General features: G+C 36.2%; 3 protein-coding genes and 1 long non-coding RNA gene across 9 annotated transcripts; 1 reads left to right on the plus strand and 3 right to left on the minus strand.

Moving 5' to 3' along the window:
- Positions 1 to 768: 768 nt before the first annotated feature.
- Positions 769 to 12,033, minus strand: LOC135847094 (uncharacterized). 4 transcript variants are annotated; one of them, XM_065366507.1, is made up of 5 exons: positions 10,072 to 12,033; positions 9,642 to 9,848; positions 9,471 to 9,542; positions 9,167 to 9,366; positions 769 to 9,020 (listed from the first exon to the last, which is right to left on the minus strand). In XM_065366507.1, exon 5 carries the CDS (start codon positions 3,985 to 3,987, stop codon positions 955 to 957), a length of 3,033 nt encoding a protein of 1,010 aa, XP_065222579.1. In that variant the 5' UTR covers positions 3,988 to 9,020; positions 9,167 to 9,366; positions 9,471 to 9,542; positions 9,642 to 9,848; positions 10,072 to 12,033; the 3' UTR covers positions 769 to 954. The 4 variants fall into 4 exon arrangements, with proteins under 4 accessions (XP_065222579.1, XP_065222578.1, XP_065222576.1 ...); XM_065366506.1 differs by having other exon boundaries at positions 9,167 to 9,338; positions 10,072 to 12,032; XM_065366504.1 differs by having other exon boundaries at positions 9,167 to 9,266; positions 10,072 to 12,029.
- On the minus strand, positions 9,171 to 14,393 carry LOC135848376 (uncharacterized). The gene is made up of 5 exons (XM_065368275.1): positions 14,172 to 14,393; positions 14,015 to 14,077; positions 9,642 to 9,848; positions 9,471 to 9,542; positions 9,171 to 9,266 (listed from the first exon to the last, which is right to left on the minus strand). Exons 1-5 carry the CDS (start codon positions 14,391 to 14,393, stop codon positions 9,171 to 9,173), a joined length of 660 nt encoding a protein of 219 aa, XP_065224347.1.
- LOC135847098 (uncharacterized) lies at positions 13,248 to 20,086 on the minus strand. Of its 3 annotated transcripts, none has more exons than XM_065366514.1 (9): positions 19,759 to 20,086; positions 19,528 to 19,608; positions 19,303 to 19,399; positions 16,825 to 17,099; positions 14,618 to 14,762; positions 14,172 to 14,549; positions 14,015 to 14,077; positions 13,794 to 13,887; positions 13,248 to 13,625 (listed from the first exon to the last, which is right to left on the minus strand). In XM_065366514.1, exons 1-3 carry the CDS (start codon positions 19,978 to 19,980, stop codon positions 19,307 to 19,309), a joined length of 396 nt encoding a protein of 131 aa, XP_065222586.1. In that variant the 5' UTR covers positions 19,981 to 20,086; the 3' UTR covers positions 13,248 to 13,625; positions 13,794 to 13,887; positions 14,015 to 14,077; positions 14,172 to 14,549; positions 14,618 to 14,762; positions 16,825 to 17,099; positions 19,303 to 19,306. The 3 variants fall into 3 exon arrangements, with proteins under 3 accessions (XP_065222586.1, XP_065222585.1, XP_065222584.1); XM_065366513.1 differs by having other exon boundaries at positions 14,624 to 14,762; positions 19,299 to 19,399; positions 19,759 to 20,085; XM_065366512.1 differs by having other exon boundaries at positions 19,299 to 19,399; positions 19,759 to 20,085.
- Positions 20,087 to 21,324: 1,238 nt separating this feature from the next.
- On the plus strand, positions 21,325 to 23,068 carry LOC135847099 (uncharacterized). The gene is made up of 3 exons (XR_010559084.1): positions 21,325 to 22,534; positions 22,640 to 22,741; positions 22,823 to 23,068. It is a non-coding gene; the product is annotated as an uncharacterized LOC135847099 (long non-coding RNA).
- Positions 23,069 to 23,702: the final 634 nt, after the last annotated feature.

Below are 23,702 nucleotides of genomic sequence, written 5' to 3' on the forward strand. Positions count from 1 at the left end.
CCAGAACTTTCTTCGATGGCTTCACCTTTTTTGTTCTTCCAGGCTTTACACACCATTTTCACCTTCTTCTGCCAATCAGGTGACAGCTTAACTTCCATCTTGGTGAGGTCTTCAATGATTTGTGCCAATGGCCGGCTACTCTCTGGCATTTTTGCTTTTGTTTTTTCAACCGACTCTTTGGTGGTTACCAAGTAATCACCATCCGACTCAGTAACAACTTCCGCAGACAAGTTCGTGCTTGTTTCGACACATAAATTCTCAGAATTAAAAACTGACTCTTTTGGCTTAAACTTGTAATTGTAGCACTTTTTCAACTCGAATAATAGGTCTTTCTCGCCAGTTTCATTAGGCATGTATCGACTCCCTTTCTTTTGAAGTCTGTTATCTCGCGGAATAATCTTGCCATCTTTGTCAGGTTGAAACTTCAACCTGCCATCTTCGAGCTTGTTCAGTCTAATGAACACTGCTGCCGGCGACCACCACAATGTGACGGTTTCATTATCACAAACCTCCTCAAAGATCCTCCTCCAAGCATAATAACGTTTCGCCGTCACTCCTCGATTGTTTTTTCCAGCTGGAAAAATCATAGGAAAAAGCAACTTAATATCTTCAATGCCTTTCTCCTTCAGAGTGAAAATTACTTCTCGTAGTATGCGTCTCATATGGCTATCTCGAATACTACCTTTATTTATTTCATACGTGCCCAATGACAAAATTACTCTTTTTTTAGTAAATTCTCTTTTTTTGACATGTTCACGCACGGTTGCCATCGTACAGTTCTCAGAAATTTTTTCAACGCTACTCTTGCTTTCTTTTTTAGCATCGTCTCCGCTACCGTTGTTTTTAGCTCTAGCTTTTGTAATTTCGATTAATAATTGCGCGAATGCGTCGCCAACTAAGTCAAACTCTTCGTAGGGGAGATCGGGCTCGGGGGGGCTGTGGCTCTTTTCTTTTTTAAGCCTGCGTCACGTCGTCGTTTAAAGACGACGTCTGAGAACTGTCATCAGACACCTCATCCTCAGAGTAAGGTGGATCATCCGGATTCATCTCAGAATAGCCTGCATCAGCCTCATTGGTGGTACCACCGTCTCTCGCTCTACGATCACGTCTGGCATTTCCTTTGTTGTCGTCTCTTTTCGAGTTTGAGCCAGAAGCTGCGGCTCCGGTGTCGTTAGTACGTCTTCGCGAATCTTCTCTGTTATCGCGGCTATCTCGGGAGTTGCGAGTATCATCGCGATTGCGCGTTCGGTTGTCACGGTTATCCCGTGAGTCGCGGTTATCACGTGTATCGCGGTTGTCACGTGAGTCTCGATTGTCACGCGTATTTCGAGCGTCTCGGTTGTCAGATCTAGCTCTGTCGTCTCTACGGCCATTGTTGTCATTTGACCTATAACCACCGCCATTGTTACGTCTCGTATCCGCCGAGTTTGCTCTAGCGCCGTTGTTGTTACTAGCACCTCTCTGCCAGTTATCGTTCGTACGATTTCTACGATTAACTTGAGGTTGAGCATTATCTTGAACTCTGAGCTGCAAGTTCGGTACTCCTTCAATGAACTCCTCGTTTTGAGTCATTTCTATGAGACGTCTCGCAAACAATACAATATCGTTACGCTCCTCATTCGTAATCCTAGTTCTTAAAATTGGATTAATTCGCGGATAGACGGCATTTATCATCTGCCATTCGGTGGTTTGCACATTCGAGACTACTCGCAACCAGCGCAGCGCAACTGTTGCCATATCAGTAGAACGTGTAGCAGGAAGTACTACTGCTCTAACGTGACTCATTGCATCTTCCTGACGCTGCTGGCTCCACATTGCTTGCAAGAACGATTGTCTCAACGCTTTGTACGATTTTTCGGTACCGGTGTTCGCTTTCCAGGTGGCCGCTTTCGGGTGTGTTACTAGTTGCCTAAACATACTAATATACATCGTCTCATTCGCATACATGCTCTCCATTGCCTCTTCAAATTGGCGCACGAAGAGATGCGGCTCAAACTCATTACTCTCATCGTAAATAATTTTTAATACTTGCAGCGTGCCTAACTTTGCTGCACAATTTCCCGCACCGTAGTTGATATTCTCGTTTAGCGGCTCATATGCAATTCTCAGCCCTAAGGCATTGCATTGCATAGATCTTATCAATTCAGCTTCGCTTCTGTGAGGCTGCGCATCGTTACTCAAACTTCCAAACGAATCTCCTCGACCCTCAGGTCTCGATTGCGCACTGTTCGATCGCGCATTGTTGGATTGCGCGTTATTCTGCTCAAATCTCACATCTTGTTGCGAAGCTTGTCGCGTTCTCATTTGGGGACCCTGCTGCCATCTTGCAGGAATGTCCTGCCACTGAAAGTGGTTGTCAACCCCGAATCTTCGGCCATCGGGTGGTACAGGGTCACTTTGGGGAATGTTAGAGCCAGTTTGAGCTTGTGAGAGTGGCCTCCCGCCTTGCGGCGCCTCAGCCTGACGCTCATTTTCCAACTCAACGACTCTTTGCGTCAATAATCGAATTAAACCGGCGTCTCGCTGTCTCGCTTGCCTCTCAACACGAATCTCATCGGCCAGCACCGCAACCGCGTCCATCGTTTGCGTCATTCTCAGACCTTCATTGTGAATCTCATCACCGATACGATTTATAAGCCTAGAGTGATTGGTACCCCATGCCTGTGCCATTTGGCGCATTCGAGCGGTACTCGCTGTATCTCTATCAATTATATTATTTTGAATCTCACGGTATATTGTTTCCAAATCAACACGAGTACGCGATAATTCAGTCTCAATACATTCGGTTCTATGGTCTAAGATTTCGCAATTATCGCGCAAATTAGGTATTTGCGCATTAACGTACGCGTCTGTAGCAGTTTCCGGTCGTCTACTTTCTACTCGGATAAGCTGGTGCTCAACGCCTAAATTCACCGGCCTAAAATCAAATCTTCGAATAGCTACGTTCACGCTCGGACGTGCGCGTGTAACTGCTGGTCTAGTCATTGTTTCAACTTCCTGTTGAAAATTATTTTGAGCTCGTCGCGACTCGTCTCTAGTGCCTACTGGTGGCTGAACATTTGCGAGGGGGTCTACAGCAGAGTAGGGAGGAGGTGCACTCGGATCCCTAGGTCTATTCTCGGATGGTAAAAAACCACCAAATAACGTCTCCAGGGGCCTAGTTCTTACGTTATTTAGGCTCAACTCCCTAAATCTACTCGCCATTTGCGCTTGCGCTTCTTCCTCGATGCTCATGGTGACATTTTCGACTGTCACCCCATAGACCGGTTCGCTACTCGCTCTCACACTTCGAGGGGGTGGTAGGGGGCTGATGCGCCTCGCGGTAGGCCTTTGCACCGCACTTTGGCTACCACTGGATCCACGACGCGATTCGGGGTTGTCTGAGACAGTAACTGTTCGTCCAGACTCCCTAGAACTCGATCGCCTCGGATTTATCGTCCTATTTAGTAAGTCTTCAGCTTGCAGGTTTTGACCTGCAGCCGAATCGACATTATCTTGGTTTAAAGCTTGCTGTACATCAGCGTCGAGGCTATCCAACAGGCTTTGCATTGGGTTTGGCTCAGGTCTACTCACGACAGGTTCAGACTCAGCTTCATTTTGCACATCTGGAGCAGGTTCGTTCCTGCTCGAATTTGCCAAATTGGACATTGCTTGATGCATGTTCAATTCTGCTTGCGCCTCAGCTTCGTCTCTGTTCGTCTCACTACTCTCACTTTCAAGCCTCGCTTGCTTTCTAGGTGCTTCCGGGCCTGCACTACTCTCATTTCTTCTCCTCGGAAAAGTTTCGTGAATTCTTTGGGTACAGGCCACTGCCGCATCTCTCGGTTGTCTTTGAGGGATTTGGGAAGCACTGGGAGTAGCTACACGATTACCATTAACGTTAGAGCCTATATTACGACGATAATCCTCTAATGATTCTAAATTATTTCCAGAATTCGATCTACTCAAAGAATTAGAGGAGCCACGCCCACCTCTGTTGGAACTCATTTTACTCAAAAATTAGGTAAATAATACTCAAATTAGGTAAGAAAACTTTCGTTTACTTCAAGAAAAATCCGGCTAAACAACGTCTACTTTCTTTGTTGCAGGACAGAACTGCACACAAATCAAGCAGGAATGGACTTGACCAGGTTAGTACAATCTTGCACAAAAGTGCAAATTTTCAGTTTTTCACTACCAAAAAACACTTCGCGAATTACGAACGATCGCGAATAAACGAATAACTTAACGAAATAATAAAACGTTCACCACTAACCTGGTTACACATGGGTTTGTCCGATCCGTATCCGAGCAACTTCGTTCCACTTTGCACAGTTATGCAAACTTTCACTTCTCAACCTGCTCAGAACTTCTCAGAAAGAAACACCACGTTTATGGCGCCAATGTTAGGGTAAAACAGAGGGTTCTTATGGTTTAGGGGAAAAGTCTCACTTATGCCACCTGGTACCTTAACCCTAAAACAACCCAGTTCGTATAGAACACTGAACCCACAAGGTATAAATACCTATCTCAGTCTACCCAACTACTACTCTCTACAACTCGTCGTAAATCAATGATCAACACAAATACATACGTTTCACCATATATTTATATCTCTCATTTGATGTACAGTGAATAAGAACGTTACTACGATAACTATTCAATACCATTCGTTTACACGAAAGATTCTGCTGGTGATGAGGCGTTTCCTAACAGACAGAGTTGGCATAAGCCAGCGTTAAACTTATTACTACTCTTTATGAAGATGGTTAGAAAACTGCAAGGCGGCTCGCTTCGGCAATCTCGGCCGTCGTCTCCACTGAACCAGTACACCAGATGGCGCTGTACCGGTTGCAGTGTTGCCGCCTGCCTGGGCATCAAATTACCACTGTAGAGTGGTAACATGGAGTCCCAAGTACCCTCTACATTATTTATTCTTATTTGTCAAGTTTTGGTACATTTTTTTTTTTTTTGGAATTCTTGATTTTTCAGAGGTGCTAAATGTTGAAAGACCATCAACCAAATAGTCTACTTAAAGCATGTTCTACAATACAACCCCTAATTTTATCTAAGAGAAACTATTGAAAAACGATGATTAATTTTTTTAAAATGTAATTTATTCCAAAATAATAATTTCTAAATTAAAAATTTTAATTTTAATTAAGTAGGTAAGATAAATATTTTTTGTCAACTTTTTCAGAACATTTTTCAATTTTTACATCACATTGTTGAAGTTCAAATTTTTGTCTCCCAGAAAAACACCAAGTAAATTAAAATTCCAATTTACTTTTCAAGTAGCAGGCATTCAATTCTTAAAGGTTAATTTTTTCTAGGAAAAAAAAAACTAAATTGTAACATTTACGTGATTGTTTTAAAATTGTTTCTAGATCAGAAATGTTTGCTGTCGAAATAAATATTCTCATTTATATATTTTCAAGATTTTTTCAAATGATTACCTACTTACCTACCTAGTTGTTTTTTTGTTTTTTTTAAAGGAGAACATGCAGAAAAAAATTCAATTAAATTCAAAATATTTAAAATTGAATAATTCTTATTTTTGTTTTCGATTAAGTATACCTACTTGATTCCTATAAAGTATAATCATTGTTTTTTTAAAAAACATGAAATACTTTTTCTTTCCTACCTAGACAAAAATTGCGATTCCAGACTTTTAAATTATAACTAGTACATCAATTTAAAATCTGAAATACTCTGTCGTCATGAAAGTAAATTGTACCTAGGTCTAGGTAATTAAAATATATCATTGAGAAACCGTTCTCTTCTCTTTCTCTTTTCCCATGGTTTTAAGCAGTTTCTGCCACTACCACCAGTTTTAAACAGTATCTGTCACAACCACTGGTTTTAAACAGTGTATGTCACTACCACTGGTTATAAACAGTGTTTGTCACTACCACTGGTTTCAAACAGTGTTTGTCACTACCACTAGTTTAAAACAGTTTCTGCATCTACCACTGGTTTTTAACAGTGTTGGTCACAACCACTGGTTATAAACAGTGTCTGTCACAACCACTGGTTTTAAACAAAGTCTGTCACAACCACTGGTTTCAAACAGTGTTTGTCACTACCACTGGTTTTAAACAGTGTCTGTCACAACCACTGGTTTTAAACAAAGTCTGTCACAACCACTGGTTTAAAACAGTGTCCGTCACTACCACTGGTTTTGAACAGTGTTGGTCACAACCACTGGTTATAAACAGTGTCTGTCACAACCACTGGTTTTAAACAAAGTCTGTCACAACCACTGGTTTCAAACAGTGTTTGTCACTACCACTGGTTTTAAACAGTGTCTGTCACTACCACTGGTTTTGAACAGTGTCTGTCACAACCACTGGTCTTAAACAGTGTTTGTCACTATACCACTGGTTTTAAGCAGTTTCTGCCACTACCACCGGTTTTAAACTGTATCTGTCACTACCACTGGTATTGAACACTGTCCGTCACTACCACTGGTTTTGAGCAGTGTTGGTCACAACCACTGGTTTTAAACAATGTCTGTCACAACCACTGGTTTTGAACAAAGTCTGTCACAACCACTGGTTTCAAACAGTGTTTGTCACTACTACTGGTTTTTAACAGTGTTTGTCACTACCACTGGTTTTAAGCAGTTTCTGCCACTACCACTGGTTTTAAACAAAGTCTGTCACAATCACTGGTTTTAAACAGTGTTTGTCACAACCACTGGTTATAAACAGTGTTTGTCACAACCACTAGTTATAAACAGTGTTTGTCACAACCACTAGTTATAAACAGTGTTTGTCACAACCACTGGTTTTGAACAGTGTCTGCATCTACCACTGGTTTTTAACGGTGTTTGTCACTATCACTGGTTTAAAACAGTGTTGGTCACAACCACTGGTTTTAAACAGTGTCTGTCACAACCACTGGTTTTGAACAGTGTTGGTCACAACCACTGGTTATAAACAGCGTATGTCACTACCACTGGTTATAAACAGTGTTTGTCACTACCACTGGTTTCAAACAGTGTTTGTCACTACCACTGGTTTAAAACAGTTTCTGCATCTACCACTGGTTTTTAACAGTGTTGGTCACAACCACTGGTTATAAACAGTGTCTGTCACAACCACTGGTTTTAAACAGTGTCTGTCACAACCACTGGTTTTAAACAAAGTCTGTCACAACCACTGGTTTCAAACAGTGTTTGTCACTACCACTGGTTTTGAACAGTGTTTGTCACTATACCACTGGTTTTAAGCAGTTTCTGCCACTACCACCGGTTTTAAACTGTATCTGTCACTACCACTGGTATTAAACACTGTCCGTCACTACCACTGGTTTTGAGCAGTGTTGGTCACAACCACTGGTTTTAAACAATGTCTGTCACAACCACTGGTTTTGAACAAAGTCTGTCACAACCACTGGTTTCAAACAGTGTTTGTCACTACTACTGGTTTTTAACAGTGTTTGTCACTATCACTGGTTTAAAACAGTGTTGGTCACAACCACTGGTTTTAAACAGTGTCTGTCACAACCACTGGTTTTGAACAGTGTTGGTCACAACCACTGGTTATAAACAGCGTTTGTCACTACCACTGGTTTTGAACAGTGTCCGCATCTACCACTGGTTTCAAACAGTGTTTGTCACTACCACTGGTTTTTAACAGTGTCCATCACTACGACTGGTTTTGAACAGTGTTGGTCACAACCACTGGTTTTAAACAGTGTCTGTCACAACCACTGGTTTTAAACAGTGACTGTCACAACCACTGGTTTTAAACATTGTCTGTCACAACCACTGGTTTCAAACAGTGTTTGTCACTACCACTGGTTTTTAACAGTGTTTGTCACTACCACTGGTTTTAAACAGTGTCTGTCACAACCAATGGTTTTAAACAAATGTCTGTCACAACCACTGGTTATAAACAGTGTCTGTCACTACCACTGGTTTTGAACAGTGTCTGTCACAACCACTGGTTTTAAACTGTGTTTGTCACTACCACTGGTTTTAAGCAGTTTCTGCCACTACCACCGGTTTTAAACAGTGTCTGTGACTACCACTGGTTTTAAGCTGTTTCTGCCACTACCACCAGCTTTAAACAGTATCTGTCACTACCACTGGTTTCAGGGGCGGATTGGCCATAAGAGCTACCGTGGAAATCCCGTTAGGCTCCGGGAAGAAAGTTGGCCCTTGAGTAGAAAGTGGGCTCTTTTTGTGAAAAATGGGTATAAATTTTTGATAAAATTCAAAAGTATGCAACTTTTTTTGGTAATGAGTGAGAGTTTGGGGGCCCAATGATTGGAAAGACTATGGAAAATGCACCCTTTATGTACCAATATGCCCCAATTTCTATCTTTTCGCGGTGGGCTCTTTTGGGCCAGTCCGCCCCTGCTTTTCCCCTTTCTCTTTCCTCCTCTTGTTACTCACTTCTGCAATTTATAATCAAAGCAAGCTGATCCTGATCGAAGAAGTGACCTAAAATTAAAATGTAAGTCTAACTTTCAAAATTGTAGAATACTTCAACTTGAACAAAAAAAACAAAAACAGATCAGCTATTTTAATTTTTTTGTTGTTGAAATTTTTCATTTACTAATACCTAAGTACAATTCCCAAGAGGTGAGCGTTATCAGGTGCACTTACCTCAATTTTACTGATTGTGAGTAGAATGCAATAGTAGAATAATATGTAGTGTCACAACACATTAAGCAACCTGATAAGCACCATCAATAAACACATGTGGGTATGTAAGTACATATAAAAAGAAAGAGGTTATTCAATAATCAAACTAAAATCAGTAAAAGACAATTGGAAGGCGTTCAATAGGACACTTTTGAAATCAATAACTACGTAGCAAAATCTTCCTCTCGCCCCTACCTTGGATGGGTATTTACACAAAGTGAACTTCTACTATCTGTTCAAAATTGATTCTGCTGATTGAGAAGGCTAAACAATAAAATTTATTTTTTACATCAAATAATTTTCGTTACCTACTTAATTAAATTCTCATAGCCTGGTTATTAATCCATTTGAAGTGATAAAAATGTAGTCCAAGGTTGAAGGGTCTCTAAAATAAAGAAAAACATTCTGAATGTAATAAAAAAAAACTGCATTTATCACATCTTAGAATAAAAATAAGTATTTTACCTGAAAATCATTTGATGATTAAGAATGAAAATTGTCAAAGTATTTAAAGATGATTTAGTCACTTACCAAATTATAAGGGGCATTCGAATTTCATAATTTGGAAATAATTGTCTTCTTCCCACGGTTTTTCCCACACTTCAGTATCGCAAATTTTGCATTCGCTCACCTGGACATTCACATTGACGGTAATAATAGTAGTATTATGAGATCGCAAGGATATGTAATTTGTAGTTTTTGTCTGAGCAATTGAGGAAAATACAAAGCCACTGTAAATTAAGATAGGTCTACGAGTAGACACACATAATATCTACCTACCTATGATACATATCTAATCATGCAATAAAGAGACTAAAAGTAAGAAAATACTCACATTGATCACGCCATTGGCACAAATATCTGGACATATTTCCAGTTCCATTCTGGTTTTTATTCCAGCTACAACCTATAGGAAGTGAACAGTTCGAAATACAATGATGTAGGTAGGTACACTAAATTGAAAATGACTAAGTATAGGCTATAGGTATTCTATGTAAACACTCACCTGTCTTTTTACGCTAACTACTCGAAGCAGCCTTCGTTTACACTTTGCACCAGATTCGGAATCGAATTTATCCAATAACTTTTTTGCCAATTGGTCAATTTCTAATGAGTTAGGGTCGATGGGTTTTTCATAGCCAACTTTTTGGTCGGAATCTGGTGTGTCGAAATCCAAATCATTCTCTCGTTTGAAATTCAGCTGATCGTCAGACTGGAACCCCAGTAATGGAGAATTATTAAAGCGATTAGGTAAACGCAAGCAGGTAATCTACATTTCAGTACCTACTTACTTATCAACGTCTATATTAAATTACGTTGTTTGATGTAGAAAAGTAGGTAACTACTCTCAATTCATATCGACAATTCTTCGAATTTCTATTTATAATATTATCTATAGGTAAAAATGTACTAGTGAATTAGGTACCCATACTCACTTCAGGGAATGCTAATACAACCGCTGAAAATATCAATATTAACGAAATAGAAGCGATCAAATTCATAATTACTTGATTACAGAAAAACACAATAAACACAACCGAAGCCGATTTATCGTAAATTATCGTTTAGCCAAACACGAACACGCAGTAAATCAAAGGGCAACTGGCAACTGTTCAAAAATATAAGCATTATTTCAATATTGTTCCAATTACGAATTGCTTTCAGTGCAAACTGTTTGTATTACACTTATCTTGTAGTCTCAACAAACCAAAGCAGAGGAAAGAAGCAACGAGGAGGGAAATTCAATAAATGCGCAACAAGCATATTTCAGATTCCATTCGTTTAATTCATACGAGTAGGTAGGTACCTACTTGACCAATTTTTCGTCAAATTGAAAGTTTTCCTGACAAAGAGAAATTTCCCAATCGTGGTAAGAAAATCTTTAGAACAGGAAGAGCATTTTGAAATTACTTAAGTAGGTAGGTACTCAGAATTCAGAACCAATTTTTGGGAAATTTTTGAAAATTGAAATGCTAATTTTCCTCGAATTACTCAAAATTTGACCACTTTGAGATAGAAGGAAGCTTTAATCTAAACCGTCCTTATTTTCGACCCTTCGAAGCATTGGAGATTATACCTACTTAAGTAGTTTAAAAAAATATCCAAAAATCCAAAATTTCCCGTTTGCAAGAAAATTTTTGAAATTTGTACGAATCGCTGTATTTCGTCATTAACAGGGCTCGGATTTTTATGCTGGAGCATATTTTTTGTATGCATAGAGGATAGGGAATTTTTCAATTATCTCCACGATTCATGAAATTTCAAGTAAAATGAGCCTAATTCGTTTGAGCATATTTTGGCATATTTCACCATAAAAGCATATTTTGGCATTTTTTAGGGAATATTTTGCGTTTATAGAGCATATTTTACGTTTTTAGCGGTTTTTACGGAATATTTTACTCAATTAAAAAAATTTGCATCAAATTAGTATTTGGCTATTTTTCACTTTTTCCCCGCAAAATTTGTGAAACTGGCAATAGCTCTCTTATACCTACTTATTTTTTTTGTTCATTTTACTTGGATGCTTTTTGTTCCTTTGATAATGGAATTAGAGTTTCCTTTTTGTGATTTTAAAACGCTCTTTTTTTCATTTTTGATCGTGAAATTCTTGGTATTACAAAACAATATTAATAAAATATTATGGGAATTAATTTTTCCTGTAAAACAATGCCCATATCGTTAAGGAATATTTTTACTTTTTAGAGCATATTTTGGCATTTTTTAGGGAATATTTAAGCGCATATTTTGGGTTTTTTAGGGAAAGAATATCCGAGCCCTGGTCATTAACTAGCCCCACGATGGCAAATTTTGCCATTTCCAGCCATTCTGGAGCCTCCCGTGCGATTTTTCAATTTCTCCAGAAGACGCGAATATGAATTTGGGCAGCTGAAAAACAAATTGTGTGTTATACTCGACCTGTTTAACGAATTTATCCGCATTTGAGCCGAATTTAGAGAGGAATACCTCAAGAGTGGTTTTTTGACCAGCTTTTTTCACTTAATAAAAATGTCCAAAAATCAAAAATTTCCTGAATGCGAGGAAATTTTAGAAATTTGTGCGAATCGCTGTATTTCATCCAGAACTAACCCCCCGAGGGCGAATTTCATCATTTCCAGCCATTCTGAAGCCTCCAGCACAATTTTCAATTTCTCCAGAATTTTGAATTTGCTCCAGAAGGCGTGAATATGAAGTTAGGGCAGCTGAAAATCGAGTTGTGTGTTATACTTAACCTGTTTGACAAGTTTATTCACATTTGAGCCATTTCGGGAGTGGCACCTCAAGAGTGGTTTTTTGACCATCTTTTTTCATGATAAAAATATCCAAAAAAATCAAAAATTTCCCGTTTGCGAGGAAATTTTAGAAATTGGCACGAATCGCTGTATCGAGTTCAGCTCGAACCCTCCTCCTCCCCCCCCGTCCAAATTTCGTTGTTTCGAGCCGTTTTTGGAGCTTCCAGCGCGATTTTCTGAATTCGTCGTGTTTTATTACCTACGTCATGCAATGACCCCATCATCATCTTGAAGTGTGCCCTTCAGAATCGGCTCAAATGTCGATAAACTCGTTAAACAGGTAGAGTATAACACACAACTCGATTTTTAGCTGGCCAACTTCATATTCACGCCTTCTGGAGCATATTCAAAATCCTGGAGAAATTGAAAAATCGCGCTGGAGGCTCCAGATGACTGGAAATGGTGAAATTTGGATGATGGGGTATTAATATCAGTTGTAGGATTTATTTTGATCATTTTTACTCATCAAGTATGTATACTTTTTCTTAAAAAAAGCATAAATCACCAAAAACAGTCAATTTTGAATTTTCAAACGTTCGCCAAAAATCGAAAAATGAAGTTGAGCAGCTGAAATTTTGTTTTTGGGGGCTTTAGATCGTGCTATTTCCAAAAATCGTGGTCATGTTCAAATCGAAGGGTTGACACCTCAAGAGGTCCGAGGTCCCCTTGTTAGTTTCACCAACCACATTATTATTTTAGAAAAAAAAATATATAAAGTTCCTTTCATATTTTTCAACTTTTCAAAATATGTATATTGACGCTTATTTTAGAGCTATTTGGAGCCTCCAGCAGATTTTCGAATGGTTCACTTCTTGAAAAAAGAAAAACGAATTTGAAAATTCGTTCTCCAATTTTTATCAGAAAATTCAAGGAATGTAAATCAAAGTTAATGGATACTGCATTTCATTTTATCCCTTTTCGTGGCAACTTTTCTAAAATTGAAAAATAAAAATATTCGCTGGAAGCTCCAGAACAGTTTCAAACTACCACAAATCCATTCGAGAGGTTGGAAATTGGTAAAAATTGGGTAAATTTCTGCATTCTACCTCAATTCGAACAAATTGAGAATTTTTTCAAAAAAAACTACGAGTATGTTTTAAATTTTTTAAAATTTCCCTGAAATCGAAAAATGAAATTTACCTATATTGCTTGAAATTGAGCCTGGTGGTGGATTTTTTTTCACCTGGTCCAAAAATTAATCTGTTAGCGTAATCATTTTTTGATTTTGTCTGAGATTTACCTACCTTCTATTTTTTTTCAGGAAAAATACAATAAGTCTATATGATATATTTTCAAAATGAAATAATTTTTCAGTAGGAAAATAGATTAAAACAGCAATTTTTTATTTGAAAATACGCAGAAGCCACCTGTAGGAAGTCAGGGGCAGACAGATATCAAAAATTGGATACAAATATACAAATGATTCGAACAGTGAACAAAGGTGTGGATAGGTATTGAAAATTTACTGTGATCCAATGATCAGTAACTTTGGGAATACGAGTAATTTATAATGCATTTTCATAATCATGTTTGTTACTTAATTAAATAAATTAATATGATATCAGAAATAATGTACTGCTTGGCCTGACTTGAATTATATTTTTCATCTACAGCTATGTACATTGACAGTTGGATACTGCGCAGCCTAATTATCGATTAAAAATGATAAAAGGTTGTCCGATGCCCTTGGTCAATGATCTCTGTAATTAGGCAAAACATGAATAAAAATACGTACATTATAGGTCAAAATATTCTGTTCTATTTCGAGTCAAGTACCTATTAGTATTTTATTAAATAAACAAATAGGTAGGTAGGTATTTAATAATACTTTAAAAAAAAAATAAAATAGATAAAACTTCGTTACGTACCAAATTATTGTTGGCACTCAAATTTAGTGACTTGAGAGAAGTTTTCCCAAGATTTTTCCCAAATCCTAGTATCACAAATTTTGCATTTGCTCGCCTGAAAAATTTTACAAATAAGTAAGTCTTACGCTCAACCAAGTAAATTATTGAAAATAAGTGCCCTGCGAAAAACACGAGTAGGTGCAAAATGGGCTTAAGCCATAATATCAACATCAGGTACTCACATTTGCGCCACAATTATCTGGGCATATTTCCATCTGAATATCAACATTTCTTCCAGCCACAGTCTGAAAAGAAACGAATAATTCAAAATAATTATCCGTACATCAGCTCAAAATAAGCATTTTTTTTTCACTTCAGACAATTATTGCGAACACTTACTTGCGATTTTGCGCTCAGAATTTTATTTATTTTTTGTTTACAGCTGGAATTGTCAGAACCGGAGGTGGAAACGAAATGATCCAATGCTTGATTCGCCAGTTTATTAATCTCCGGTGTGTTATGGTCGATGGTACTAAAACTGCCAGGCGCCCCCGTCTGAGGTAAGGCTAATACAATTGTTGAAAATATCAACGACACCGAAATAAAAACGACGAAATTCATGGTTACTGGATTTTAGTAGAAAAACACGTCAACTCGCGAATAAGTATAAAGTAGGTAGGTAGGTACAAACAGAACCGATTAATCGTACGGGTATGCTTCACAAAACACGAACAGGCAATGACGAATCAAGCAGCAGCGATACGATATTATAAGTACCTAGGAAAATATTTTCATTCAGATTAGCTCAGTGAGTACAAACTGCAAGCGTTATCTTATATACCTACTCATACTTAGTAGGACAACAAATCAATATAACATGAGGAGAATGAGAGGAAAGAGGAGAGGAATTCGATGAATAATGCAACGAGTGAACTCCGAATTCTTGCCAATTTAATTCCCGATAAATTCTCGTCAAACTGGAAAATTCTTCTAAAAAAACACAAAATATAAGTTGTTACGTCTTCTTAGCACTATTTTTATACTCATAGTTGATTTTAGAGAACACTGAAGTCAGCTATAAAAATATTGACCTTCGGATAAAATCGTGATGTTTCATTACCCATGCATTTTGTAGGTATAGGTACTTGTGCTGAACCATTTAGTTTCGCTTGTTGTATGCTCATTTGATTCTCAATTAAATAAATTAATAAAATACTCGTAAACGGAAATACGAGTATGTAAGTACCTGTACGTAAACATTCACTAAAATTAAAAAGAACGCGAAAATTGACAACAAAAAAAACGTGTTAAAATTATACATGCATTCACTATAGCCAACTGGTTGACATCTCTGTTGTTTTTGCGCGTTTTTATTCGTAATTTGAATGGTTACCTACATGTAAATACAATGAATTGGAATTTTTCAGTAAGACATTATTCTATTTTTTTATTCGTAATTAATTTAAACAAGGCGCAATTTACTTACTCATGAATACAGAAATGTTTCAAATTGGGATCCGGGTATAAAAAGTAATCAAGGTCAACCCCCCCCCCCCCACCCCAAAAAATAGATACTTATTTGAGATTCTGCGTCGATCTATGCTTTTGCTGTCAAAATTTAAGATCACTTTTAGTTACTTACCTATAAGGTTCTAACTGAGCGGTTAGAAATCTGCAAATCACTCATTTATGGATAAGTAACTTCATATTTTGAAAATTTTTTTGCAAATATTTCGCATTAATCATGTGAATTGTGAATATATTGAAAGATAAATGATTCCTGAAACTGAGGAAATATTTTGGAACGCAATAATGCTGAATTTTTGACCATTTTTGCCAATTTCGAAAAATCGAAAAAAAGTCATGCTCTTGGCTATTTTTTGTGAAAAGACAAAAGTGTCTCCTCTTTGGGGGCCCATATATCTCTCCTCCAGAGGCACCTCCGGAGCTAAAAAATTTTATGTATAACTTTCAACTCAACATGAAGGTTTGTGGTGAATTTGGTTAAAATCCATCGATTCTTCTTTTATGGCGATCCACCCTAATCAGCACCTTTTCAAAACAGTTGAGGGTCATTCCATCACGTCAATTCTACCAAAAAGTGGTAAGGAGGGTCGGCAATTTTTTTGAAATTTTTCCAGAGGAAAGACCTTCTGAAGGGATGACCAATGGCGCAAATCGCAGCCCTTTAGCCCTTTTTTTAAAGGATGCTAGGGGGTGTCAAAGTTTTCAGTGAACTTGGAATATCATCCATTTCAGCAGTGAATGACTGGATAACCGCGATACCTACCAAAATGGAACTTTTTCCAATAGTTAGGGGTTTTGAAAGGCTTTTTGGTGATATCATAAAAATCAGTGTTGCCACTTTATTACATATAAAAATTAGCTCGAAAAGTTTAAAAACGCAGTTTTCATATCGTTTCGACTCTCAAAAATTATGAAAAAAATATATTATGGACAACTTTTCATGCTGAACAACATATTAGAGAATTGAGATGGCGTTATTTCGTGAAGTTGATTTTTAATAACATTGAAATGCTGCAAAAAAATGTGATTTTCGTTGAAAAAGTTGAAAACCCCCTTCACTCGATGAAATGAACTCTTCACAAAAAAAAAATCAAAATTCTGAGAGTGAATTGAAAAAATGAACGAATTTTAATTTTCATGATATCAGTATAATTTTTATCAACTTTTTCATGAAATATGTCAGAATAGAGGTGAAAATAAGACAACTGAATAAATTTAAACTTTTTCTGATGTTTAGAATTGAAAATTTAATTTTTTTCGAATTTTGATTTTCTTGTGATGAGTTCATTTCATCAAGTGTGTTGGTAAAGACGAATGATTTACTTCCAACCATAGTAAGTAAGCACATTTTAAATAGCGGTGAAGTTATGTTCTCGTAATTTAAAAAAAAAAAAAAATCTGAACAATTGAAACCTTATACGTTTGTATAAAATTTTCCCATGGGAATGATAAATTTCATATACCTAATGTAGTTGATTAAAAAAAGAAATCATATACTAAAATGTTTTCTTTAGTAGGTACTTACCTATTTACACACCCGATAACTCATCTCTATCAGAATAAACATGTAGGATGCAAACAAATTAAACCCACAAGGGTCAACAAATATCAAACAGTTCATTCAAAGTTTATTATGCTCATTTATAGTTAGGTACATTATAACAAACGTAGATACGTAAATTACATCACCTATACTTTTACCTAATATACGAATATATTTTGATCATACATATTTCCTAATTACTGCATGGTAGAAAATGATAAAGTACAGTAAGTTCGACACCCAAATTCAACGGATTTCTGCAATGAGGCAAAACAGATAGCAAAATACATAAGATTGGGAATAAATCAAAATACCTTGAAATAAACAGGTTCCAAGTACACTTTTGGCGAAATTGAGAAATACACCCAAATGTGAACACTGAATTTGGAACGAAATGTTGATTTAAATTCAAATACTTATACCTAGTTAGTTATTGTAATTGATACGTGATTGGACTCGAAAAGGAACCTTCCAAACTCACACTCTGCAATTTGAACGAATACCTACTAAGGTACAGACATCGAAATTAATCAAAATTTCAAAGGTAATTTTTTGGATTTTTTTGCGAATTTTTGAAGATTGAAAAAATGGAAAAAAAACTGTTTCAAAGACGATTTTAAAGCTTAAATTCATAAAACAGGTACATACCTACCTACCTATCAAATTTTGGTCAACAAATCGAATCAACGGCACTCTTCGATTTGAACGAAACCAAGCCACATCAAAACAGCATGTTCTAAAACCCTCCTAACCAAAATTTCAGATGCTATGAAGATAACTTTTGAATTTTCGACGAACTGAAAAATTGAAAGATTTGAAAAAATTGTTTTAAGAATGTTTTTTAAACTTTTTCGTACAACATCCATCTGTTTCAGCAAAATGAACTATAAGAGAATAATTCCTTCAATTCAACTACATATTACCATACACATCGACAACTAAGTACTAATTTTGAGAGCCGTTCTGAAGCCTCCAGCAAACCTTTGAAAGTTGAAATTTCCTTAAAATTTTAGTTCAAAAACTAAAATTTACTTTGTAATACTCCGATTTTAACTTACCAAGATGATTGGAGGTAGTTTCCAGTTGTTTGGAGTCTTTCATTTTTACCGCTGGAGGCTTCAGAACAGCCTGAAACTACCTCCAATCTTCTTGGCATGATTACTGGACTGGATTGCGAAAAAGAAAATTAAGCTGATTTTAACCAGATTAGACAATAACCTTAATTTGAGTTGAAAGTTACTTAGAAAAAATTTCAGCTTCGGAGTTTCTTCTAGAGGGGAGAAATAAGCTCTCAAAGAGAGGGCATTTTTTTTGAAAAAAATCGTAGGTAGTTTTTCCGCTCCTGTCGCTACTCAACCTGTTTAACCTGTTTAGGGAAAAATGTCCCAGTCCCAAATTATAGTACGAGTAGGTACTTGAGGTTCTGTATTGATCTATGCTATTGTGGTCAAAATCCAGACCACTTTTAGGGTTCTATTCAGCGATTGAAAAATTTTATTTTTTGATAAATACGTGTTTTAAAAAAAATTTCTTCACGAGTACCTTATTTCGCATTAATTACGCCAAAATATTCCAGAAACTGAGGAAATCTTTTGGAACACAGTGGTACCAATTTTTTTGTAATTAAAGCCAACTTGGGAAAATCAAAAGTAGACGTATTTTGTAAGTTTTTAGCTATATTTTTCTCGATTTTTTAGAATTTGCAGCAATACCAAAAATTTTACACCACTGCGTTCCAGAATATTTCCCTAGTTTCAGGGATGATATCTTTCAATATTTTTGATAAATTAATACAAAATATTGCGAAGAAAAAAATTCCAGAAAACGAATTTCCCCCAAAATTGAGCAATTTACAAATTTTTCAACCGCTCAGTACAACCTTAAAAATGGCCTTGGATTTCGACGAAAACATGCAACATAGATCGACACAAAATCTCAAATACTTACATTTTTGAGACCAAGCAATTTTCTCAAAAACAGGCTAGGTAGCGATAGGAACGAAAAACTATCATTTTTTCAAAAATGCCCCCTTTCTGAGGACCCATTTCTTCCCTATAGGGACGCTATACCGGAGCAAAACAATTCTGAGAGTAGTTTTCCACTTAAAATGGGGGTCTCTGCTGATTTTGGTCAAAATCCTTCGACTTTTTTTAGAGGAGGGGGGTCCACTCTAATGATAAGATCAAGGCATAAAGTAAATTTCAGCTTTCTATCTTCTTTATGTAAAATCTTGTGAAAATTTCAACTCTCAAAAATCTGCTATAGAAGCTGAACAGCTCGAAAAAGGCTTTAAATTGCTCCCATTAAATTTTTGGGGGGGGGAGAGGGGTCCAAATTTGTGTGTATATAAAATTTGAGCTTTATTATGTCAATTTGATGAAATTTTGATTGTTTGACATTTGTACAGCTCACATTTGGATTTTCAAAAATTCACAAGTGGTTGATTTGATACGTACCTACCAAATTATGACGGGCATTTGATTGACTTCAGAGTGAAATCATCTTTCACAGGAAAATACGTCAGGTCTGTATTACAGATCTTGCAGCCATCAGTCGTCTGAAAATTCATATTTGTGATAAAGTAATAGGTATTAGCAAAAATGTGCATTTCGAGTAAAAATTCACAACTAGATACAGGTAGGCTCATGCAAGAAATTTGAAATAAAAAAGCAGTGAAGTACTAACATTATTCACACCGCTGGCACAAGTACCCGGGCATATTTCCAGTTCCAAATCAAATCTCCATTTAGCTGCACTCGCAATATCCTGAAAACGAAAAAGTTGAATTAGGAAATTACTCGGCGCTTTAATTAATCTCAACATAATGATCGAACTCTGTTTCAACTTTTAAATAGGTAGGCTATATAATATTTACATACAAATAAGTACAATTATAAGCAGATAGGTTACACTTACTGTTGATACTGATCGTTTAGCACTGATCACTTGATTCACTTTACGCGTACAGTCAGCACCAGAATCGGAATCAGATTTATTCAACGCTCTTTTTGCCAATAGCTGAAGTAGCGTTGAATTACGATCAAAGGGTTCATAAACGCCATCATGAATACCAAAGCCTAATACAACCGTTGAAAAAACTATCGTCGATAAAAGCGAAATAAAAACGACGAAATTCATGATTTTTCGACTACCTATAAAAAACACGTTGATTCGGAAACACACAACCAGAGCCAATTAAGAACCTAATCATAGGATTTTAGTCTGCCAAATGCGAACTTGCAATTAATCAAAGGGCAATGATATAATGCATCCGATATAGGTAATCATTATAGATAGGTATTTCAATGTTATTCCGGTCACAATTGTAATTCACTACAAAGATGCAAAATACATTGGTAATTTTAGTGAATTTGACCCATCATAATTCATTGGAAGTTGGAACAGAGGATGTTTTTTGGAGGAAGGGGATTCACGAGTCAGCCACATTCCTTCACTGCCGGGGTGGTCTTAATGCATTTTCAAATCAAATAGCTTTCGAGGTATAGATGAATTTCAATTTGGTCTCTCTTACTCTTTCGTCACCCCGGAGGGGGGGGGGATGAATCTGAAATATTTCACATGGCTCTTACACATTTATAAATCAAATGGTTTCCGATGGATGGAAATTCACAAAGTGACTCACCTTCAAAATATTTTCAATAATAGACTACATTTCCAATAGGTTCAAATAAACATAGGTTAAAATACGAAAATTATTTTCAATGGTAGGCAGGGATGTGCCTTTACCGTAAAGTATTATTTTTTACATAGTTTACTTTACATGTAAAGTAAAATGTAATGTAAATTGAATATGTAAAGTAAAAGTAAAGTAAACTATTCTTTGTTTTTTTCGTTGGAAAATCAAAATTTGGATTAATTTCTCTTGATTTTTGCGTTCTCAGCGTTTTTCTTTGCTTTGTTTTGGTTCTAATGATGGCATAATTACCTATTTTGTGTGAGTATTGTTATTTTAACTTTAAATTGAGTGTCAGTGAGTCAAAATTGAAATCTGACAGTACTTTGTTTACATTGTTTTTTACAAAATTTTCATTTGTTTCCTCTTTTGTGCAAATTTATTTAATTTTTCATTGATTATGAACACAGAGATATTCAAAATGTGTTTTTAGGAACTCAAAACGTCAAAACAGTACAAAAACAGACCAAAAACACGAAAATTTACAAAGTTTACCTATTAGTTTACTTTACAGTAGAATAAAAATATTTTACTTTACAAGTTTACATTACATTTTACAGTAAACTATGTAAAGTATTTAGTTTACGGCCAACCCTGATGGTAGGTAGACCTATCTATTTTCGTATAGAATAAAATACTATTTCCTGTAAAATGAAATATTCATAGAAAAGTACACAATAGGTAGGTAGTTATACTTCTTACTAAGATACCTAATTTTCTTTTTTTCGGCTTCTCAAGGAAATATCATTCGATGTTCATCAAACATACGACAAAATCTGTATTTATTTACCTAATTTGGAAATCGATTTCGATATAAGTAAGTAAACAAAGCGAATGTGTAAAAGCTCGAATTCAAATTGACTTCTGAATTACTTAATTAAATTTTAATACGAAATATTTCAAAGTACAGTACACGTAAAAAATATATGTATTGAGATTTTTGAAAAAATACACAACATTCACGTTTTCAGTCAATTTTCCTGAAGTGTTGTGTAAGTTCATGTTGGTCTTATTTATTAATCATTATCATTGACTAGATGAAAGTGAAAATGAAACGAAAATTGATTCATTACGCAGCCTCATTCCTGGACAATTCCGGTATTCGTATTTTATATCAAAGCAGCGACAGTTGTACGTATAAAACTGGCATAATATTAGGTGCAGCTTTCAACTACTTTCTGGTCATAATATCGACGAGCATTTATGCAGTAAAAAACCGTCACGATTTTCAAAAATTTATAAACCCGATACCTTACATATCGATAACATCGTTTACTTTGAGTTGTTTCTTTACAATATTTTTCCATAAACGATCCCTGAGCAAGATGTTGCATCAAATGGACGACAACTTGTACCTATACCCAGACGAAGACCAGCTTCAAACCAAAATCGTCTACAAATGGTACCAGCGAGAAGACAATATCGTGATTATATTGAAATCGATTCCGTATTTTTATTTACTGGGTCTGTCTTCGAGAATCATTCCGACGTTTATTCAGTTATGGTACTTTGGCTCGATTGAATCGTATCTTTATTTGGCTTGGACACCTTGGTCACTGGAGGATGGAAAGTGGCAATATTTCACGTTGTTTTTTCAAAGTAGTCAAGCGGTGTGTGGCATTTGGTGTTTTTATTTAGTCGTCGTATCGATCATGACGACCGTATTCGAGTTCTCTAGACAATACAAAAGGCTCGATGTGGCTATTGGGTCGATTGATAGTCGGAGCAAGATGATGAGTCGAAAAAGCGAGGGAAAAGTTGTACAGAGAGCGATGCGTGAAAATATCGTTCATTGCATCAGGCATCATCAGAAATTACATCAGTAAGTGTGGGTAAAAATAATTCAATTTAGATCTAGGTATACATAAATATATTATTCGATATTTTTTCTGAAATAGAAATTTCCGACTGTTCAAAATGTGGATGGAGGTATTGCTGTCCTATGTTCTTTTCATTTGCATGTTATCTCTGGCTTTAGGAGTGTACATTGTCAAAAATGTGTGTATAACTTGTTAGCATTGTAGGGAGATTCTTCAATTCTTCATAGAAGGTTAGTCACGTGATATGTACGTAAATCTAATATGGATATTTCATCATCGACAGGCTTCAAATTTACTACGAATGTTCAGTTGTTTTGAAATAATCGTTGTCGTAATCATGAATCTTCTCGCTGTATGCATCATTGGCGAAATTTTTTCAGATTTGGTGAGTAAAAAATTCATTTTCTCAATAACAATGTAAGTAGGTACATAGTAGGATGAACATAGAATTTTATGATGTTTCTAGAATGAAGACATTACGAGTACACTACTGTGGGAAGTGGCTTGGTACAAAATGAACGACGATAACAGAAAACTTCTTACAATTTTTCATCAATTAAGCAAACAACCCCTGGATCTATCTGCGTTCAAAATTTTTCAAGCGAACAGATATATTTTTAGTAAAATTCTGCGAGCAACGTATTCCATTTTTAATGTATTGAACGCAACGATTAGAAAATAAACAGATACTTACCTAGGTACCTACTCAGAAGCAGTGAATTTTTGAATCTGACAAAGAAAAATTAAAAGTGAGTTCAAGAATACACCACTAGGCCAAATATTTAAAAAAATTCGAAGGTCCATTCTCCATTAACAACCCGCATAAAATTAGCGCAGAAAGCTGAAATCGATTTAATGTTCTTCTAAAAAATCTGGTGTATTTTGAGATTTTTCTCGTTATGAAAAAACTTGTCACAACAGAGACAAAAAGGGTTGAAATGAAATTCGTCCCCTTTGTGAGCTCAAATTAATTTAATTCATGGCTACAAATTGTCAAGTGCAAAAATCTACTAAAGACTCCAAATTTCACCAAATTTTGATTTTTTAAAATTGAAATTAAAAAATTTTTTACCCTGGAAAAAAGTCAAATGTGGTTGGAAGGTCGAAACCAGCAAAAAGCATTCAAGTGGCACCATCTCATTGTATGCTGGACATTGGGGCTGCGTAGGTCAATTTTCGAGGTAGGGTGGAGTCAAAAATTGGGTAAAATAGGGCTAATAATAAGTTTTTTTCCACTTTAAATGTGGTGAGGATGACCTAGGAATCTGAAATTCGGGTATGTTGATTACAATGGCGGTACTCACCGATGGTATGATTTTGGACCCTTTTCATAAACTTTGGGCCAA

This window comes from Planococcus citri, chromosome 5, assembly GCF_950023065.1.
Source record: "Planococcus citri chromosome 5, ihPlaCitr1.1, whole genome shotgun sequence".
In the NCBI taxonomy this organism is placed as follows: Eukaryota; Metazoa; Arthropoda; class Insecta; order Hemiptera; family Pseudococcidae; genus Planococcus; species Planococcus citri.